Here is a 22732-nt window from a genome sequence, read left to right as displayed (position 1 = left end):
GAGGACAGTCAACTCTACACCCCCAGGAGCCTCATATCACATCCGCCCCATGACCCTCCCCCCCGGTTTTAATTGAAATACCCAACCCCTGACCCACCCCCCACAGACACCCACCCCTGACGCAGACGCAGACGCACACACACACACACACACACACACACACACACTCGGGACGGTGGGGGAGTGATGACTTTCGCCCCCCCAGGCCGCCGGCCGGGCCCCCACCCGGCCACCGCGGTGTCCCAACCTCCACTAATCCAACAGCAAATGGAGAAGGAGCACCGCGCCCCAGCCCCCCCACGAGCGCCATGCCCGAGGGAGCGCGCCCCCGGCATCCCAGCCGCACTCACCCCGGGCCGGGGGGGGACCCCAGTGGGAGGTGCTGGGGGGAGCCACGTCTCCCGCCCTTCCCCTGCCCTATATGTGTGTTGGATGTATGTAAGGGTGTGTCTTTGTGTTTTGAAGAGGTGGATGCAATGTGTGTGTCTATGGTGCGGTTTAAAATTGGGGGGTAGCGGGGCCCGGGCGTTCTACCGCTGACAAGCGGCAGAACCCCGAAAGCGGCTTACCCCCTCAAGACCCTGCGTGACTAAGTGTGGTTAAAATTGTGGGTGGTGCGAAGTCGGGGGAGGACCCAGACCGCAGTTAAGTAGCCCGGACCCCCCACCTAGGCACCGCCCCACTGTTCCCTATTGTGGAGTAATATAAGGTGAGGTAAGGCAGGGAGGGTTCTGAGGGAGGGGGTCCCCCCGTCGCTAGGACCTTGGCCCAGCTGGACCCCCCGCGCTGCCCCACCCCACCCCCGAGCGGCCGGCCTAGGACCCGGGGAGCCACACCCCCCCCAACAAGGCGCCGTAAGGGGACCCGGGCAGGGAGCCCCCACCCCACCCAACGGCCAGACAGCAGAGTCTGAGACCCGCAGGGCCCAGTGCGAGCCCAGCCGGAGGCCAGTGGTCAGGGCACCCCCCCTCATTCGCCCACACACACACACACACACACACACACACACACACACACACACACACACACACACACACACACACCATCAGGCCCTGGAGGTCACTCTCAGTCAACCGTCCATCCAGAACCCGGAGCCCCCCCGTCCCCCGCTCCCCCCAATCCAGGAATGAGGCAGACCCGGAGCGCGGCAGCAGGGGCCAACCCGCCCCACCGGGGGAGGGGGCCAGAGGGAGGACCCACCCCCAGCGCCACAGCGGGCACCCCCGCCGGAAAGGGGGAGGCCCCGCACCCCCAGGGCCCGGACGACCCGCCCCCAACCCCCCCCAGCCGACAGCCAAGCCGGGGCCCGACGCCCAGCCCCCCCACCCCACCCCAGCGGGCCCAACCCCCGCCCAGGGCAGAGCCCCCCCCCACACCCCCGCCCAGGACTCCCCAGGCCAGGCCGCAGCCCCCCAGCATAGACGCTAGGACCCCCCCGAGCCCACAGAGCCACCAACCACCAAAGCCACGACGCCCCAACCACCGGCGGTCCCCAGAGCCCCGGGGTGGAGCCACCACCCCCCCACAGGGCTACATGGTGTATTTAATTATTGGATACCATGTGGACTCAAATTGTGTCAAATGATTTTTCCTACAAGCAGACATTCTCTCCAATGTGATGTGGTCTAGAAGTAAGTTTTTAAATAACTTTATATTCAGATTACTTTTGGATTTCCAGTTCATGAGGATCGCCTTTTTTGCGACGCTTAGGGAAACCAGGAGCATGCAGGACTCATTTTTTTCTCTTTTAATTTCTGTGAGATCTCCTAACAAGCAAAGTGAAGGTGAGACCGGAATTGGGTAGCCCAGGCATAACGATAAGTCTTCACAAATCTTTTGCCAGAACGTTTGGACTGGCGTACACAGCCAAAGTGCGTGTAAATAGGTATCGGGGAGATCACCTGTGCAGTTTGAACATATGTTAGTGGGAGTGAGCCCCATCTTGAACATCCTTTGTCCTGTGTAATGAACTCTATGAAGGACCTTGTATTGTATGAGCTGTATATTGGGGTTTTTGCTCATTTTGAATGTATTTGTACAGATTTCTGACCAAAACGTTGGGTCTCTGTTGATGTTGAGATCTTCTTCCCATTTGAAGGTGGGAAGGGATATTGAGATATTTGAACCTGACAGGATTGAGATAATTTTAGAAAGAGGTTTAGGAGCTGAGATCTTCAGGAGATTTGTCACTGTCTGAGGTAAGTTCAGGTTAATCTGTTCTAGTTTGAACTTAGTTTGTATTATTGACTTAAGCTGAAGATATTCCAGATAGTTGCTTTGACTGATGCCATATGTTTCTATTAGCTCATTAAATGGAATAAAAGAGTTATTGGAGATAAGTTGTTCTAAGTGTCTTATTCCTTTATTTTGCCATCTTGGGAAGTTTATTGGTTTCTTTCTTTGCAGGATGTCGGGATTGTTCCAGATGGGTGTGAGTTTGCAGGGAATGAGTGAAGATCCATTTATTTTAAGAAATTCCCACCAAGCTGTCAGCGATGTGTTTATATTGATGCTTTTAAAGCAGCTGTGCTTTTTAATGACAGGACTGAAGAAGGGAAGATCTCTGACTTGGAGATCTTCACAGAATGTTTTTTCAACGTCTAGCCAGCCTTCATCTAAGGATTTCTGATTGATCCATTTTACAACATAAAGTAGTTTATTGGCCAGATAGTAATTATAAAAATTTGGGAGTTCTAAGCCACCTTGGTCCTTGGTGTTCTGTAGTGTTTTTAAACTTATACGTGATGGTTTATTTTTCCATAAGAATTTTGAGACATGAGAATCAAGAGTGTTAAACCAGGTTTTTGGTGGTTTTGCTGGGATCATTGAGAAGATGTAGTTAATTTTAGGCAAGACCATCATTTTGATTGTTGCTACTCTCCCCATAAGTGAAATTGGGAGTGTCCTCCATCGAATGAGGTCCTCCTCTATTGCTTTAATAAGGGGGGTGTAGTTTAAGTGTACCAAGTCTGAGAGTTTGCCTGAAACGTTAATGCCGAGATATTTGATGTTCCCTGGTTTTAGTGGGGTGTTCGGTGTGTGCTGAAATGTAGAGTTGATAGGCAAGACGACTGATTTGTTCCAATTTATAGAATATTCTGAGATTGAGGAGAATCTATCTATTAACCCTATTGTTTCTGGAAGAGAGGTCTGTGCGTTTTGCAGGAAAATTAGCACATCATCTGCATAGAGACATATTTTATGTGTTACATTTGGTGTTCGTATTCCTTTTATGTTATTGTTCTGTCTGATGGCTGCTGCTAGTGGTTCGATAAAGATTGCAAAGAGAGATGGTGAGAGTGGACACCCCTGTCGGGTGCCTCTCTCAAGATTGAACCTTGAGGACATTTGGTCATTGGTTTTAACACAGGCACTGGGTGAGGTATACAGTATTTTTATCCAGGAGAGGTAATTTTCTCTAAATCCAAATTTCCGTAGTGTAGCAAGTAGAAATTTCCAATTTACCCTATCAAAGGCTTTTTTTGCATCTAAGGAGGTGATAATGGCTTTTTGTTTATTGTGGTGGCAGTGGTCTATAAGATTAATTAATCTACGTGTATTGTTAGTGGAGAGATATTGACACATTCTGAATCAGGTGCACACTGTTTATAAAAGTCACAAGCATTAAAATTTCGGGATCCGGTCAAATTTGAAACTGCACTACATTTATATAGTAAACTAAAAATAGTTTACTTCTGCGTAATATTCTGAAAATCTTTAGTGGCAGGAAAGTTAAACTTTAAAAAAAAAGAAAAAGCATTGTGTTCATTCAACTGTTAAAGGTATGTGTTTCAGTTTGTGGGGTCGCACTGTGGAACGGTCTACATGAGGAGTCGAAGGGAAGCACTACTATAGAGCACTTTAACAAAAAGTATAGGAGGAACACTTTATGAGGATATGCAGACGAGAAAATATACAGAAACACAGATATCCAGAAAACACACACACACACACACACACACACACACACACACACACACACACACACACACACACACACACACACACACACACACACACACACACACACACACACACACACACACACACACACACACACTCTCTCACTGTTATTACAATGACTTTCAAAATAAAACCACCAAGTCCCAGGAGAACGTGGACTGGGAGTCGTGACACTGGAGGAAAACATTGTTGTAAACTATCACAGTGGTTTCAAAAAGTTGCATTTTTTCCCGTTTCCACGGAGATGGAGTTTTTTTCGAGAAGTTCCACCTTGCCAGTAAAGAATATATGATGCTCCCATAAGGCATAAACCCAGACATAGGTGTTAGTAGTTTCGGTACAGGCTCAGGCCTGGTTCAAACAAAGTTCAGTGAAGATGTCTGATAAACCCAGACAAAGTTATCAGTAGTTTCGGTACAAGATGTGCCAGTCTGGCAATTCGCCCTGTCATGCAGCTGCAGCAACTGTCACAAGGAAATGCACAACAAACTTGCTATTGTTCTATTATTATAACATCTCTGTGACATCCGCAATTCTGTGAAACTAAAATAAGGATATGTACCTTGTGAAACCACATGCAGAGGTCTGACGCCCTAAAAACTGTATATAAACTGCTGTTTTTGGGGTCTCGGGGCTCTTCCACTCTGATGCCTGGTCCTCCCGGACAGTCTGATGATTGAGCCCGAGATCTCGCTGTATTCCATGTATTCTGCCTGAAGGTAATTATCAATAAACCCATTGTGATCAATATCATTTCTGTTCCTTCATAAATTTAAAGAACACATTAATGACTGCATTTCCTTCAATTTGGTGACCCCGACGTGATTGGTGTTGGAAACAACGTGAGGACTCTCGGACCGGACTGGTTTCACGGCGCGCCTCAAATAACTGGTGAGAATAATAATTTAAAATTGTGATACAGTCAAAAAAAAAAAAAGTCTTGATGCAGCCACATACCATATCCTCTTCCTGGAACCTTAAACTTGACAGGCAACTGTATTGGCAGGTGGACAAGGACATTCCATATTTTACCATTCTTCCCTCCCACACAAAAACACAGTAAACTTTAGCATTTAAACAGCGTTACATGTTTTCTTTCCATCTAAATGTATGAGGGACAGTATAAAAAGTGGTCACTGGTTTCTGACCCTTGTGTTTATGGCGGCATGTCTCCAGGCGCTTACAACCTGGTTTCTTCTTCCTATGAACACAAAAAAGAACACAGCGACTCTTTCTGATCCTCAGCAGTGGAATTTTGATGTAACTGATCTCATTCAAGGACACATTTTCTTTTGTTTAGACTCCAGAAATGATCTGAAATGTTTTGATAAAAAAAACCAAAAAACAACAGAAAAGAGCACAAAATCTTATCTAAATTGTAGCAATGACGTTTCATGAATACTTGTATAGCTTTAAAAAAGAAAATCCCTTATGGTACGTTTACACTGTGTTGCCGGCAGCCACGGCAGCCCCATTTCCATTTCAGGCCACCGTGAACAAAACGGGATGGATGGCACGGCAATCACGACCTGTTACGTTTGTCCATCCTGTCCCCCTCCTGACACGGGGCTGCCGTGACTGCCGGGAACATATTGTAAACATACCTTAAATTTCTGATAATTAGCATGTTTTGTGGCTCCAGACAAATTCGACTTGGTGGGAAAATCACAAATATGGCTCTTTTGGTCATAAAGTTTGAAGACCCCTGATTTAACCTGAGGGGAATGTAAATATTTTAACCATACAACCCATGTTCCCATTAAAATGGGAGCTTTCAAGTGACACTGTGTGAAAGGTAGGTGGAGAACGGGCAGTATCTGGGTTCATCTTGTTTATCCAAAATACATCAAATGCAAAAAACCCATCGAGAAGGCCACATTATCTTTCCAGAGAGTGTTTTAATCTCTTCAGATGACACCACTATCTGTAATACCAGAGTCCAGATGCACAGACAGTAAGTACCTTCAACTTACCCATCTTATGCTTTGCATATGATTAAATACCAATATTTCTCAATCTAATTGGAGGAGTGTTAAATTCATCACGTTTTTAACTTTATTCTCTATGTGACGGACTGATAAACTGATGAAGGATTTGGGGTAATTCTTCTAGGCCACATTTACGCAGAGGAAAACGCATACTTTTTGTCTCTGAAAGGTTTTGCAGTTACATGGCAACATTTAGAAAACAATGTCCATTCACACAGAAATGAGTTACTTATGAGTAGAGCGGCTTCACGATTGGCTGTTTTATTTACACTTGACTTTTGCTCAACATCTGCCATGACAGCATTTGAAGCTGCAAAGGGGATTTCTCTGCCCTGAGCTCAGGCTCACAGGCGCATTCCTGCTCGAACGCCGTCGGGGCTGTGCCCCAGATTTTTCAGCATACATGAAGGTAAATAGAAATGTGTGACATGAATGATAAGTACATTAACTGCGTTGATGCAGGACCACTGGCGTCCTCTCACCTGCTCTGCAGCCATGGTCTATCTCTGGTCTCTCTCCCTTTGTAAGACTCTTGGCAGAGTTTTTGGTTTTGATGCAGGCGCCTCGGGTTCGACTCCCATCATGTGTGTTCATGCTTGGCTGATATTACAAGGTTTTTCAAGACTTACTTTGGTCTAGTGTTGTAACATATATAGTATTTATTTTATTCTGTATATTTATTTTGAACATCAATGGTACAAAATAACATTATTATGCCCAACAAGGCAGAGATGAGCCAACAACAACAACAGAAATAATGGTAACATGACATATGAAAAACAACTTTTATTAATTCCCAATTTACACCACAAAACCACATGACTGTTACATAGATTTTCTTCCTGAGCATGAATATCCAACCATTTTAATAAACTATATCTGAATGACCATCTCAACTTAGCTTTTATAATTTCTCGAGCTGATGCTTTATGATGAGATTTTTACATAGTGATACAGAAGACCCATGTCATATTGCTCTCATAATATGATAAGAATGTAGATTCGTTTTTTTTTTTAATAATTCATGATTATATGCATATGTAATGATATGAATATTCTGTTTATGATAAACAGAATAGAAAAAAAATCACACCTTTACTTGAAGTGATAATTTTCATTACAACGCATCAGCTGAGCTTGTTCCTAATTTCTCGGCCCCTCGAAAACAACCAATGTGTTGAAATAAAGTCATGCTCTGAAGACATTTCTAAATCTGATTAACACCTGGATCAGGTTAAGTGTGTCAAGTCTCAACGTTGGGGTCTCCATCAGATTGAAAACGAGGTGGATTTAAAGTGCGAGTGTGCCATACTAAAACCTGTGGGGAAGGAGAAAAGCAGATACAAGAAGAAAAACAGCCAAAATGAATACAGTCCAATACACAGATCCTGGTTGAAAATATCACACAGCATGTATACAGAGCATTTAAGATGAGCTATGGACCATAAGAGGCACTTTAAACCTTCAGTGTTTAGTATTGTCTTTAAAAAAATAGTTTAAAAAAGATCCAAAGCTTTGATTCAAGTGTGAAAAATACACCTGAGATAGTACCTCAAAAACGTTGTGTTCTGCTGCTGTTGATATAGTATCTACTTGAATTAGTTTGCTAATTAACCATCACCAGATTGCCTGAGTAATTTGTTGCCTCACCAGTGTGTTGTGTAAGTAACCCCTTCTACAAACTACACCTTCAATGACTCAAAGAACAAATATGGCTTTTTACTACATGTGAATCATGCTCAAAATGTTCTTTTCTTACCTTGGTGCAGTTCGCAGCTTTGGGCTCCAGGTCGTTGATCGTGACAAGATCCTGTAAAAATCTGGTCTCCTGTTGTCCCACATTTATATGATGCAGTCTGAAATAAGCCTCAGGTTTGGACAGAATAAGCTGCAGGCTCACAGCAAACCCCGCCATGTCAATGGCAAAGGGTCGAGATGCAGCATATTTAGTCTCCCAGCCGTACACTTTGCCCGAGGCGTTGACTTTGATGGACTGATAGCGCATAGCACCCGTAAAGCCCACAGGCCACACGGACACTTTTTTAGTATAGCGCATCTGAAACGTAAAACATAGACAGAAATGCAAATCATTTATTTAGTATTAGTTACATTTTTATAAACTACTGCAAAAGACAAAGGAAATAATGAAGAGGCAGAAACCTCGCTACATCGCTGTGTTCTGCAGATTAATTTTATTTGGATATTTATCATCAATCACATCAACATAGGCCACATGCAGTACACAGGCCCAGAGGCAAGAGCTCTAGCATCACCGAGTATCTATCTGTGCAGGCCACTGTTGTCTGTGTTTGCTCACTTGACTCTGTTTCTCATTAATTTGATGTGTTTCACCTGTGCTCGCGCCCTCCCTGGTGTAAATTAACTCCCTCTCCCCATCTATCTGTGCCAAATAGCCTCATGCCTTGCCGTGACTCTGCCGTGCATTCCATAGTGTTTCTTCTCTTTTCCACATGTGTATGGACCAGCCTACAGATTATCCTTTTAACTCCTTTGCCAGCTTCAAGATCATCACCTTGAATAAACTCTTTGAACTACACCCCCTGAATGTGAATGTCAGTCCAGCCAACATCTGTGACACAATCCTATTGTCAAAGGACATGGCAGGAGGCATGGCTGAAATCCTTGTGCTAGCTACATAGATTTTTTTAAACCTTCGCCGTGACTGAGATTCAAGATGCTTTAGCTTGTTCATTCATTTTTACAATTTAAATGACACTTGCAGAAAGGGTCAAGGCAAAGCTGGTACTTGGACATACTGCGTAGACATTTACACTGGCCTGATAGTGAGGGTGCTTTGAAGTGGTGAAAATTATACAGCACTTTCCACTGATTGAAAGGCTTCCAAAGCACTTCAGTTAGTCACTTTCACCTATTCACACACCAATGGAGGTAGTTGCCCGGCAAGGCGCTTGGTCCAGCTATTGGGGGCAGTTTGGGATTCAGTGTCCTCAACATACAGACAGATGGGGGATTGAACCAGCAAATTTAGGGTTGAGAGATGACCACCTCTACCAACTGAGCCACAATTGGTGGAACCCACAAAGAAGTCTGTGACAATGAGGCTCAAATTGCCAGCACGAACAGAATGACAGAGCAACTAGTCCAGCTGATGCACCAGGAGCAAATATAAGTGAAACATCAGTACCTGTAGTCCTTGGTGATGCAGACCGAACAGCAGTCCAAGACAATGGAAGATTTTACGTCCCAGACTGGGGATGCACCAATAGAAATGGGCTATACCGATTTGCCATGCAACTTTATGTGTTACTGGGTGCCTTTTGGGTGTATCTGTCAACTGGGGTACCTCTGGTGGTGTTCAAGTACATCTCCAGATGGGCAAAAACCACCACCATCTCAGTTTCCCTGTTTTGGGGTAGGCACTCTACTAGTTTCAACCCAACACTGCAACCTCGAGAAAGCCCATTGACCAAATTGACCCAAAAAATGTGTCCCATATCTGGGCTGATGGACATAACCATGTCAAATGGCATTCGGGAAGGTAGCCAGTCCTCCACCGTAATAACGTCTCTCTCTTTCATCCTGCAGACTGATGTAGGGCTGTTTCATCTCAGTGGATATATTGTGTTCATCACATAATGGTGTACAAACATTAAAAGCTGTTTGAAAGAGAGACAAGGCATGAGGGTGTGATGGCTCTGGAAACCGCAATACTGAGCATTGATTGTAAACTAGCTGGGACTGAGAGGAGAGACATCTGAGACAAAGTTAGAGCAGTAGCTGTGCAAGTCTGTTTACCACTGAGACAGACAGAGAGCTGGCTTGCAACAAAGCACCCAACAATAAGCTGCAATCACTCAGTTTGTGAAAGTCTGCTTAAGTGACAGTAAAGGTCAAGAGACCGGTGTGGCTGTGAGTGTTTGTGCTGAGAGCCCACAGAGTGGTCTGCACCCCGTTACAATCACCTCACCTCGTCGAAGAGCTCCAGACTGTACGTGTTGTCATCATCTCCAAAGAAGACGACTCCAGGACGGCTGTCATTTACGCTGAATGTGTCCCGGAGCCACTTCAAAGCCATGTTTCTCTGCCTGCTGCCTCTGGAAGTAAGCTTCTCGACTACGTGCACGTTGAGGTGGGTGTAGTTCAGCCCTGTGTTCTTGAGGAGGTTTCGAACCAAACTGGTCTTGTTGTCGGAGTCTTCGACCACGATCCAGTGCAGGTTGGCCACATGGAGCAGGGTATTGGACATGCGTGTCAGGTCTGCCTTCTGCACCACTCGGTAGTATGTAGGAGTGATGACGTAGATCGTGGGCAGGCTGTCGGACCAGGGCGGAGGCCGAACGTAGACATGATTGATGATGACCTTGTTCCCACTCGGCAAGAAATTCCTGAATGTAGAAATTCCTCTGGCACCGATATCTATTCAGGAAATAAATGAAGACAATGAGATCCTGTGGGATGTCAGATATCGGTCCTGCTTAAGGCTTTACATTATCAAGTATGAATAGCAACAAATGCACAATATTAAATACAATAAAGGATGGCTAAAAGAAATAAAGAAACATTGTGTAAATGAACATGTGACAGTTCAGAAGATGGAGATGTACGAGCAACTTTGTTTCATATGACCATGACCAATGTTACCTGGTCCCGTAGTAACCAGATGTTCAATGGTGCTGTAATAAGACATTTGAAGGAGCAGTGTAACTGGCACAACAATCGCCAAAATTAGAATGATCCGTTTCTTGTTAAACGTTGGCAGCATCCTGTCTGAGTCGTGCCAAGATCTGAAAGACAAATAACATGTGATATGGCACACAGTCAGAAAGATCAGTCTGACCCTTCCAGTCACAGAGCTTACACATGTCTGAATTAATCATAAACCTTTGGAGGTCTTCTTTGAGTGTGGTTGGAGATATTTTTTTATGGACATAAAGATATCTACATAAAGATGTTATTCACATTACCTTGGAACACTGACGAGCAATCAGGAGTGGCAGGAGAGGCAACGCCTCCCCTGTCTTCATGGAAAGAAGGAAATATATAAGACATAAAGTAAATAGTTACATTCATCCAATGGTGTGAATTATAAATTAATTTTACATTTAACTTAAATAACAATGATTGTATCTGGCTTAAAAAAACTTATTTGTCCTATTTGCAGACGATACGACAATAGTGTGTTCAGGTGAGGACCTCGAAACTTGGATGATTGAGGTGAAATAATTGGTTTGTCAAAAAAAAACTATCCCGAAATATATTAAAAACTAAAATTATCTTCTTAAGAAAAGGTGCCATAAATTCACAAATCCAAATAAAAATTGACAACATTGAAAGAGTCCATAAGCCAACATTTCTTGGCGTAACTCTTGATCACAAGAGTCCCAAGTCTCAAGAATGAGTGTGTGTGTGTGTGTGTGTGTGTGTGTGTGTGTGTGTGTGTGTGTGTGTGTGTGTGTGTGTGTGTGTGTGTGTGTGTGTGTGTGTGTGTGTGTGTGTGTGTGTGTGTGTGTGTGTGTGTGTGTGTGTGTGTGTGTGTGTGTGTGTGTGTGTGTGTGTGTGTGTGCGCTTTTGATTTTTATTCTATTACTCTTAATAAAACCTTTTCATGTGAAACAACTACTAAAATAACAACATAACATTTCATAACACATTATTCTGTGTATTGTTGTTCGTGAGTTACGTTTAGTGCATCAAGTGTTTTGTTAAATGGCGCTCTCATAAGATATGAGACGTTATACAAATATTTTGGTCAGATGCCAGATACATAGTCAAAGTCTTTAATTTTTCAGTTTAGATTCAGCGATGGATTATTTTATTACTGAAGGCAATGACACTATAATTAAGGTGAGTGATGAATAAAACAAACAAAGACACATAAATAATAGTCTTGATGAGTTCACCAACGATTTTCTCTTTATGGCTCCTTAAACTTGACAGGCAACTGTATTTGCAGGTGAACAAGGACATTCCATATTTGACCATTTTTCCATCTCACACAAAAACACAGTAAACTTTAGCATTTAAACAGCGTTACATGTTTTCTTTCCATCTAAATGTATGAGGGACAGTATAAAAAGTGGTCACTGGTTTCTGACCCTTGTGTTTATGGAGGCATAAACACAAGGGTTTATGCCTCCATAAAACCAAGATGGGATGCCAGTTTGTCTCACAAAACACCCAAGATGCCTGCATGGAAACACATTCCAAATTTACAAATTAAAAGTCAGAAAAGAGGTTGAAGTGTAGCTGTTGGGGACTGACAATTATTCCTTCACAACTGTTTTCAGTTAACATGACACCATTTAGGCTGCTGACAGTCCCCACCATTACACCTGAGTGGAAACTTTAATCTAAGTGCCTCCAGACAACTTATTTTCCCGAAAGCCAAATAGTAAACGGTCTTGCTGCTGCGCTCAGAGACACGCTTCAGGACTGTTTGCAGTGCAGAACTAAAGGCAAATAACAGATCGCGCCTTCAGACTATGCCATTATATTGCCGGGGCCTTTTCACACAGCAGGCAGCGGAAGAGTGAACAGCACAAAAAGCTGAATTGGGATTCTCAGAGCATAGTCTCAAAACAGTACGACACCAATTTGTTAATGGCCTACAGACAAATTGCCGTAAGGCCACAGTCTCAGGAATGGAGCAGTGTTTCCCCTACATGCAACTACGTGCACATCGCAGCTTCATTTATTTATTTTTACAGTATTGGCTCTGTGAAAACTACCATTATATGGTGTTATATAGTGTTATATGGTGGCTGCATAGTCAGGTCAATTCACACACTTGTGAGTAAAGCCTATGAGAGGAGAGAGGAGAGACCGCCCTCTTTTATCTACGTAAACTATTACCATATTATTTTATGCGTCACATAATAACAAAACAATATACTATTTATTGTGTTATACTATGAAACGCTTCACCTTATAATGTGATGATATATATTGTTATAACGAGAGACTTGTGTTTGAATGAGGAAAAGGTGTGGCCCTAATGTGATTTTTTTTTTTTTTTATATTTGCAATGATACTGTACACCCCAGGAACATGTGGGGAAGGTTTAATGTGATCAAAATGAGGAGACCGCCCGAGTCTAGTGGAAAGATGGAGGCTGAGACCGTGAACTTCCACTTTCTGTCTTAAACATACAACAAATATTGACCATACGTAGGCCAGATTGAACATAGATGACATTTCATGAAGTACAAATAGTTAGCTGAACTTTAAAGGCAGTTTTTCCAATTAAAATAAGAGCTGTTCCGAATGTATTCACTATCACAGTGCAATTTCTAAAACAATCCCAAGACCTAAAATTGAACAGCAGATTGAAGTAAGGAATTTAAAATGAAAGAAATTTCAGACTGTTGATGAGGAGAGTGTTACGCATCAACATTTTGAGAATATATTCTTCATCTTCTTTGCTCAGAAACTAAAGAGAACATTAGTAGTGGACATTATTTATCAGTTATTACGCTGTCATTTTAAATGAAGTTGTGTGTGGCCTTTGAACTAAAATGACTTTGACATCCGCTGTTAAAGTACAAAATGACTGACAAGATTTTTTTTTCTCCCACTTCCAAAGTCAGATATACATAGCAGATTGATATGAGATTAAAGAAGATTTAAAAAGGCAATTAAGTTGAAGGTATAAAATAGAAGAAAAAGCATGATAAATACCTTGGATTAGTCACATGCAAGGATAAATTGTCCAAACTGTGCTTCCTCCCATATGGCTGACGACACAGCACTGTTTATCTACTGCAGACGGTCCAACTGGAACTAAATGAATTCTGCACAGCAAAGTAACTTAGATCAGTGGTTTCTTGACAAAGAAGGGTTGGGCTTGTTCATATGGTATCAAAATATTTATAGAATTCATTCACTTTACTCAAATCCTCTTGAGAAAACAAATTTGAACAGTTGTTTAGGGCTTTGGAACAAACAGGAGTGTGTTTCATTATACAGGAAGCTAAAAACGGGGGGAAAACATCCCAATAAGAAGGATAGACTGGAGATGATAGTAACACTTTTTGTTTGAGGTACTGTAACTCAGTGGTTGTTTGCGCAAGAGATCAATTGCTCTTTAAGTCTACTCCCCGGGGTTTATTAAACTGCCAAACTGGAAAAAATATTAAAATCAGTCGCACATTAGTAAAAACAAGCGCTGCTTGAACAGCATCCGTCGTCAACACAGGCCGCACGCATGATGCTCCAAACTAATGTAAAGACAGAGTTTTTTCCAAAGCTACACTTTGGCTGGAGTCTTCAAAGATAATCAGTTTTGGTGACTCGTAGCTTCGTTTACGTGCAAACAAAAAACGGGTATCGGACCGACACCCGATACTGATATCAATATCGGTGCATCCCTGATCATCTGTTTTGTTTGAACATTGGTGTCAAATTCATAAACACCATTTCTGAGAATAACTTAAACCTGAGAAGTTTTAAAGTAAAGCAACTGATACAATTAGAAAAGATCTATTTTTGATGCATTTATCCCCCGTGTGTTTGTGTGAAGCCGGCGGTACCCCGGACACATGGGGAAACCCTGTTAATGGGCTTGATTTCCATAACGCCGCTCTGAGGCACTCCCACGAGGCGGTGCGAGGTTCAGGCCAGCGTCATGCGCTCATATGCTGCCGTGAACTCAGTGTGACTGCTGCCCGTGTGACTGAAGGCTTTCGAACGCCACCGATGGTTGTCCTGAGAGTGAGGAGCCTGCACAAACGGAAATATGCGCTCATCTGTCTGTGCATTGTTGGCTTCATCATGTACAGATATATTCGGTGAGTTGAACGTCTCTGTGTGCTTTTTAAAATTTTTTGGGAAAAAGATCTATATATATATAAATAACCCTTCAGAGTTGCCTTAATGTTGCAGATATTAAAAGTGTACAAAAATCTCTTGTAAATAACCAGGTATCATAGACTTTAATAGCAGTAGTTCCATTGTATTGTACCTAACTACATGTGGTCCGTATTAATGCATGGAAGACTGTCTTGCCTTCCCCTTGTGATGTGTCCTTGTCCCTCAGTGATTTTGTTTGTCTGCACATTTCCATTTAACAAGCGTGTCATGTGGCGGACTCCCGAACAATAGCCAATGCTCTGCATTATGTGAGTGCGGGCTTGCTAATAACCTCCAACCCGTCCTTCAGCATGCCAGCGAGCGGCCGGAGGTTGAGCAGGAAGGTGGGCCTCAGCGCCAACACGTCCCAGTTCACCCTGGAGGGGGAGCCGTTCCGCATCCTGGGGGGGTCAGTCCACTACTTCCGTGTGCCCAGGGCCTACTGGAGGGACCGCCTGATGAAGATGAAGGCCTGCGGCATCAACACCCTCACAACGTAGGACGCTTTGGTTTTAACAAGCCCTCGCCGTCACGGTGGGAACGTTAACTCGGGCTGTCGTGCTTTCCCTTGCAGATTTGTGCCTTGGAGTCTGCACCAACCAGAGAGGGGGGCCTTCGACTTCAACACTCAGCTGGATTTAGAGTAAGAAGCGTTGTCTCATTTGACTGCAATGCAAAAACACTTTATCACCATTCAGTCGGGTTAGAAAATACTCTGGACCACACCTGCAGCTGTTCCTGGAAAAACAAAACAAAAAAAACAACCCATCTTGCTAGTGTGTGGGGAACACTTGTCAGAGCTCGAGGGAGAAGCTCCAGTCTCACCTGGCAACAGCAGCAGCTCCACAACAACAGCAGCGATGTGCTGTGATGAGGTTTCCACGCCTCCGTCACTCTTTATCTTCACATTCACTGACAAATTTACATTGTCTCTCTCTGCCAGATATATAGTTATAATAGTGTATATCTCTGTGTATATATTTGCCAACCATATTAAAATGTTCCTTTTTAGCATGTAATTGTTAATTATTTTCTATTTTTAATATTCTGTCTATCTATCTATCTATCTATCTATCTATCTATCTATCTATCTATCTATCTATCTATCTATCTATCTATCTATCTATCTATCTATCTATCTATCTATCTATCTATCTCTCTCTCTCTCTCTCTCTCTCTCTCTCTTCCTCTCTCTATTTTTCTCTTCTCTCATCTAGCTTCCTCTCTTTTTCTCTCTATTTTCTCATTATCTCACATTTCCTCATTCTCCCTCTGTCTCATTCTCTCATTATCTGTAAAGAATGCTTGTAAATGTGACTGTTCCTCATCAGCCATGAGCTTCACTGCTGTGTTGTCATATATTGTGACGTAATCTGTGTCGGAGCACCGTGGAGATTTTACATCTCGAGTCTGTCCGTTCAGCACACTTAAAAAAAAAGAATCCAACATAAGCTTGAGTTGAAGCTGCATGTTTGTGCTGAAGGTTTCTCTCTCCCTTCTTCAGAGCCTACATCGGTCTTGCCGATGAACTGGGGTTGTGGGTGATTCTACGTCCGGGACCTTACGTTTCCTCGGAGCTGGACTTGGGAGGACTGCCCAGGTAACGGTGCTTCAATCTGATGTCTGAGCATTTTCAATTAATGTACAATTGTACACAGTATATTGCACCATGAAATGATTTTAGTACTTGTTCGACAGTCTGAGGCTGGGGTGGGTGGGCTCACTGGCAATCCTCCTGGCCGTGATCACACTTGTTTTCTATTTTGTCGTTTCTTTGCAGCTGGCTCCTCCGAGATGCCAGCATGAGGCTGAGGACGACTCACCCAGGATTCACTCAGGCCGTCAACACTTACTTTGACAAGCTTATACCGAAAGTGATTCCACTGCAGGTCACTTTTTATAATTTAAACTGGGAGAGAATCGTTGAAAAGGCGGCAGTTTATTCAAATTGTAATCAACATGGAAAAATGTTCACGTGTCCTAGTTCAAGAAAGGAGGTCCCATCATCGCAGTGCAGGTCGAGAACCAGTACGGGTCGTATGCAAAGGACCAAAGCTACATGCTTTTCATCAAAGAGGTACAGTCCAGCGTTTCCTTCAATGGAGACTGAAGATGACAAAGTAAAAAATCTGTAACGTTACAATATTTAATGTTGTTTTTTTAAGGCTCTACAATCGAGAGGAATCAGCGAGCTTTTGCTCACATCAGACAACCACAATACATTAAAGTCTGGGGGTGTGGAAGGAGGTACAGTATGTTAAACAGGTCCTCAATGTGCTCCAGCCTTACCTGCAGAATGACTTTGACAAATACTACAAAGATAATTAGATATTTCAATAAAATTAAGGTGTTTCAGTAAGAGAGCTGAGATGGCACAGTGCTCAGACCTGAGCTGAGATTTCTTTTGAGATGTTTGCTAAGTATCATCGACATCAAAGCTGGACCATGAGGCTGAATGTGAAAAAAGGTGTAAGAAGACTGCAAAGTGCAGCAAACAGACGACTTTTTTTTTTTGTGACATTTCCCTGCATTTTGCAGCCGGAGACATCATTAAAATAATCATTAATTTTGAAACTATACTTAATTCTCTTTGTGAATTTGGGGGCTGCATGTGGCCACTGGGCTACAGTGAGTTTGACACCCTCGCCCTTGACCGACGGTGTCAAACATATTTTAGTTGAGGGACCTCATACAGCCTAATTTAACCTTGAGTGGGCCGGATCGATAAAATAGTTCTATTATAATCTTTAAATTTAAACTTTAAGATTTTTCTTTGTTGTGGCGCAGAGTAGACGTGATGAAAATGTCAACATTTTCCCAAAATCAAACAATTACTCTCAATATAAAGCCAATTTTTAATGAAAACGTCTTGTGGAAAATGCAGTGAAACTTCCCCCAAAAAAACCCTTCTTTACCTGTTGCATTATTCATCTTTTTACAAACTCTCTCTGACGGCACGGCTTTGAGGCTAATGTTAGTTTGCTATTTTTCATGGTAGCATCACTGATATCTCAGCTCGGATCTCAGTGTTCCGTTGTGTTCTCGACTCTTTAACCATGACTGTGAACCTAAACTATTTGAAACCTGAGTCTGGACAACACAAATATACAATTTGAAATCTGTGAATTACTGTATCGTCCAGCATTTTGGTTCACAATATTGGAAGTATTAATCACCTGGATGGGTGGTAACGATGCAGGTTAAAGGCCAGGAAGATTGTGAGTGAGGCCATCCACCCCAGTCACAGACTGTTCTCTCTGCTGCCAGCAGGGCGGCGCTCCCGCTGCCCAAAAGAAAAAACAGAGAGGCTGAGCAGGAGCTTTGTCTCTTCAGGCTGTCCGCTTGCTGGACTTGAAGCAATAGACTCAACAAACTGCCTTGTGTATATACTTTTTGCACTACATTATTTTGTGTGCTTTGGAGTTGTTTTGACGTGGAACAAGTACTACAAACATTTCACGATGCATTATACTGTGTATAATTGTTTGTGACTTGACATAACTGGAATATGAAGGTTGGGCTGCCCGAGACAGGGGCTTAAGCTAAAACAAAGCCATTGAATCGTTGTTTTCATTCCTTCTGAGGAGACAGCATTAGCCCATATTCATTTCATGCAGACTGACTAGAGCTTCAAGCATAGCGAGTTCATGACACAGCTTAACCCTGACTCTCACTTCAAGTTGCATGTTTTTTAGTTTATCCTGTCCTGCACACCAGGATCTCTCTAATCTTCCTGTCTTGTAGCCATCAGGTCAGTGAAGCTGCAGAAGCTGAATCAGCGAGACATCCAGGATCTGATGGCGGTGCAGGTTTGTGTCTCTTTCCTTCATACGTCATCTCACTGTGTCTCAGAGGACGTTAGTAATGAAACGACTGGACCCAGGCAGTGTGAACCGACCGGTCGGCTCCTCTTTGCTCCGATTTTTCAGCCTAACGGCCCCGCCATGGTGATGGATTACTGGACCGGGTGGTACGACGTGTGGGGGGACCTCCACCATGTGCTGCCCCCTGAGGGTCAGGAGTGACACTGCTTTTCTTTTACACTTTCTGTTAACCTTACAAGTAAAATTGAATCCCAGTATTGTTTTCAGTCAGGTCTACTGGTGTTTGTCCGGTTGTCAAATGAGCATAATCCCAAGCTGTTTTTAATACCCGTACACAACATTTCTATCTTACCAAAACAGCGTTTTGCATGACAAATGCTCAGCTACCTGCACACATGAAAATCAGTGCCGCTCTGCTTTGAATGAGTCACATTAGCTCTTGTTAAACAGGTCAGGCCACAAAGGTGGATTCAAAACCAACGAATAGCCTTAAAGAGTCCCGTGCTTACTGAAATACCTGTGTGATCCTTTTTGTGCTATTTATCAGATATGGTGTCCACCGTGAGGGAAATTCTGAGGAGAGGCATGTCTGTCAACTTGTACATGTTTCACGGAGGATCCAGTTTTGGCTTCATGAGCGGCGCCCTGTCTGACCCTTCCTACAGAGCTTTAGTCCCCAGCTATGGTTGGTTCCTGTTTGAACAACGACGCTCTGTCATGGCAGAGCCTCTGAAAAGTCCTGCTTGTATTTTGTTGGCGAAGGAATAGCAATGACTCTCACGTCCAGCAGATGGCAGTGCATGACAGGTCTAACACCTCCAGCTGTTTGTTCTGCAGATTATGATGCTCCACTGACTGAAGCTGGGGAATACTCTCCAAAGTACCATCTCCTGAGGGATCTGCTTTCCCGATACAACAGTGAGTTGAACACAAGGATGCACACTGGTTGACCTTTGCCCTCTGATTGGCTTTAACCTTTCTCTGCAGGAGGGGACCGTTTCCCTGACATGCCCACCCTGCACTACAGGGAGGCCTATGAATCAGCTATTACCTACCATCACCTGTCCTTATGGGAGGCTCTGCGTTTCACTGAGGAAGTATGGAGGATTATCATCTGTCATGAAAGAAAAGGGGGGATTTCAGTAATCATTCACGTGTCTCAATGCAGCCCTTCAAGTCCGAGAAGCCAGTGAGCATGGAGAATCTACCGGTGAACAACAGAAATGGACAGTCGTACGGCTACACCCTGTATGAGACTGAAATCAGCGGTGGAGGACTGTTGAAGTCTGGTGACAACGTTCGAGACCGAGCCCTGGTGAGTCCTTTTCCCCTGCACAAGATGGCATGACCGCTCACCTTTCTCACCGGTTGTACAGTGAAAACAGCTACCTTCTATTATAAATTGATCATAAATCGATTAATCGCACACACATTTAATCCCAAATGTGTTGAGCGAAGCTGACATTGAAGTTGAAGGAAGGTCATATACGGCATATATCGGCAGTCTGTTGCTTTCAGCCAATAACTCAGAGCTCAAAATATAAATGTAGAAGTTTTGTCTATAGATTTCATAGATGCATTTCTTACAATAGTCCCCCGGCGAGCTCAGTTGGTAGAGACTCACAATCTCAGGGGTAGTGGGTTCGTGTCCCACGCCGGGCGTCACCTTCCCGTGGGCTCACCACCTGCAGGAAGGTTCTTAATCGGTGCATTGTGATCTGGGTGACGGTGCTCAGACTGTCACACCCGCGACCCGGAAACAGATAAGCGGAAGAAAATGAATGAATTTTATTAGAATCTGTTTGTTTAAATCTCCACAAAGAAAGAAAAGTCTTAGATGTTATGTAACAAAAGGCTTTGAGACAAAACACTTTCTGGTCGATTTCAGGTTGAAAATCACAGCAGTACTAAGAAGTGATGCTTGTTTTTGCTTATTACAGTTTCAAAGTCCCAGAGTGCGAGACGCTTCCTGGTTTGGAAAACTAAAACCACTTAATCGATTGAAATGTGTTTCGCTCCATCGTATAATTACTTGATGATTATCGCCCCCAGGTGTTCGTAGACAGAGTCCACGTCGGCCTTTTCAAGCGCCAGAGCCTGGAGCTGGCGGTCCCTGATGGTAAGGTATGGCATCAAACACAAACGCCTTAATGGATTCCATGGATTTGCTGACGTGTCGGTTGTTCGGAGTCAAAAGACATAAAAGCGATCGACCCCTGCAGGAACGGCGTACTTTGAGTTTATTGGTGGAGAACTGCGGCCGGGTTCACCAGGGGCGGGACCTTGACAAGCAACATAAGGGTGATTGACAGACGAAGAAAAAAAACCACACAATTTCTTCACTACGCCTGCTATGAAATCACTCAAGCACACAATTGACTGTTTACAAGCTGAATTTGATTTGTTTTCTTGCAGGACTGGTGGGAGACATTTTATTAAACAACGTCCCCTTGCGGGATTTTACAATATACAGCCTGGATATGAAACCCAGCTTTATTGATAGGTTTGTTCGCTGGATTGAATCAGACTACGCACAACCTTCATTTCTCTGCAGCAGAGTGTGAAATGTCCTCTTTTTTTTTTTTTTTTTTTTTTTCAGTCTTTACCAGGCACCTTGGAAAACTCTTCCTGAAAATCCCAGTTTCCCCGGATTCTTCATGGGAAGGCTGTTCGCATACGGATATCCCAGCGACACGTTCATGAAGCTGCCAGTAAGTATGGCGGAGGGATCGTTCCATTTTAAGTCAAACCTGCAGAACAGCGAGTGTTTTTATTTCACCTGAATGAATTGAGCTATGTCCTTATATTTAGATTTCAGCTGTTACACTAAAACACTTTTATTTTTTGAAAATGAAAATAAATTATACTAAAAAACAGTGTTGGTCAAGTTGCTTGGAAATAGTAATTAGTTACTCACTACTGATTACTTTCCTGAGAAAGTAATCCACTTACTTTACTGATTGCTTATTCTCAAAAGTAATTAGTTACTTTGCTTTAGTTGCTTTTCAAAAACGTGATGCACAGCCTGAATACGCTATAAAGCAATACACCTTTCAGATTCCCTCATATAAAACTGAATTAATTATTTTTAGTTTTCTTCATTTCAGTCTTTTAGCATTTCTTTGCACCATATTTCAATGAAGTAAAGCAAGTATTTCTTCTGTTAACTTTGATTGTGCGGCTGCTCAGGGCTGGGAGAAAGGCGTGGTGTTTATAAACGGCGTGAATCTGGGCCGGTACTGGTCCATCGGGCCCCAGCAGGCTCTGTACCTCCCAGGTCCGTTCCTCAACGGCGGAATCAACCAGGTAACGGCGGCTTTTCTCAGTTCTGTGTCCAACGAGCTGTGGAATACGCTGATTGGCACCATTCTCTGGGGAGAACGTAACGTCTCCCTTGTTTTTCAAAATAAATCAGGTGGTTGTGTTTGAGGAGCAGGAGGGAGACTTCAAGGTCCTCTTCGAGGATGTGCCGGATCTCGGCATGGCAGCAGACATTCAGTGACTCTCATCCCCCAAACACTGGAACTTAGTTCTTTATTTATATGGAATAAAGTTGTCTCCTTCAAGGTTCAATGTTAAAAAATAAAAAAATAAAAAAAATAAAAAATAAAGATTCTGTCTTATCGAATAATCCCATACATTCAGTCTTAAGCTCCATTTACATGACTTTCTTTTGGGGTGAACATTTCCATGACAACGAAGCTCGGAGAACGACTCCAAATGTGGAGCTTATTGAAAATGCTCCCACTCTGTCTCTGTGGAAACTGGGGAAAACACAACTTTTAGGAAATCGCTCCGACACCAAAAAATGCAACTTTTCATCAATGCTCCAAGTTCGTCTCCATGTAAACGGCAGGAAAATGCAACTCCGACTCCATCTCGTTTGTAAACGAGGGAAAACACAACTTTTTGAAAATGCGCTAACTCTCGGGACATAGGGGAAAATGCAACTTTTGTAAATGAGGGAAAATGCGACTTTTTGAAACTCCTCCAACACTGGGTACATGGAAGAAAATGCAACTTTTTAAAAACACTCTGACTTCGTCTCCATGGAAACGGGGGGAAACACAACTTTTGTGACTCTTTCCCTGCGTAGATGGAGGAAAGTGCAACTTTTTGAAAATGCCG

General features: G+C 43.3%; 2 protein-coding genes across 3 annotated transcripts; one reads left to right on the top strand and one right to left on the bottom strand.

The window, feature by feature from the left end:
* Positions 1-6723: 6723 nt before the first annotated feature.
* LOC308121831 (galactosylgalactosylxylosylprotein 3-beta-glucuronosyltransferase 1-like) lies at positions 6724-10795 on the bottom strand (the record flags this gene model as incomplete). The annotated part of the gene is made up of 4 exons (XM_080483357.1): positions 6724-7269; positions 7711-8007; positions 9901-10349; positions 10771-10795. The coding sequence occupies 4 exons, from the start codon at positions 10793-10795 to the stop codon at positions 7195-7197; spliced, it is 846 nt and encodes a 281-aa protein (XP_080339483.1). The 3' UTR covers positions 6724-7194.
* Positions 10796-14315: 3520 nt separating this feature from the next.
* On the top strand, positions 14316-22186 carry LOC308121693 (beta-galactosidase-1-like protein 2). Of its 2 annotated transcripts, XM_080483096.1 has the most exons (19): positions 14316-14719; positions 15091-15276; positions 15355-15423; positions 16285-16380; positions 16561-16669; positions 16765-16857; positions 16946-17027; positions 18525-18589; positions 18710-18794; positions 19152-19289; positions 19442-19522; positions 19592-19701; positions 19773-19919; positions 20657-20728; positions 20827-20905; positions 21020-21107; positions 21204-21315; positions 21794-21910; positions 22020-22186. In XM_080483096.1, the coding sequence occupies exons 1-19, from the start codon at positions 14421-14423 to the stop codon at positions 22104-22106; spliced, it is 2115 nt and encodes a 704-aa protein (XP_080339222.1). In that variant the 5' UTR covers positions 14316-14420; the 3' UTR covers positions 22107-22186. The 2 variants fall into 2 exon arrangements, with proteins under 2 accessions (XP_080339222.1, XP_080339223.1); XM_080483097.1 differs by lacking the exon at positions 20827-20905 and having other exon boundaries at positions 20657-20723.
* The last annotated feature ends 546 nt before the right edge of the window (positions 22187-22732 follow it).

The sequence above is a fragment of the Lipophrys pholis genome, assembly GCF_963383615.2.
Source record: "Lipophrys pholis genome assembly, chromosome: 16".
NCBI classification, from domain to species: domain Eukaryota; kingdom Metazoa; phylum Chordata; class Actinopteri; order Blenniiformes; family Blenniidae; genus Lipophrys; species Lipophrys pholis.
The sequence above is the reverse complement of the archived record's forward strand: the minus strand, read 5'-3'. Positions and strand labels throughout refer to the sequence as shown.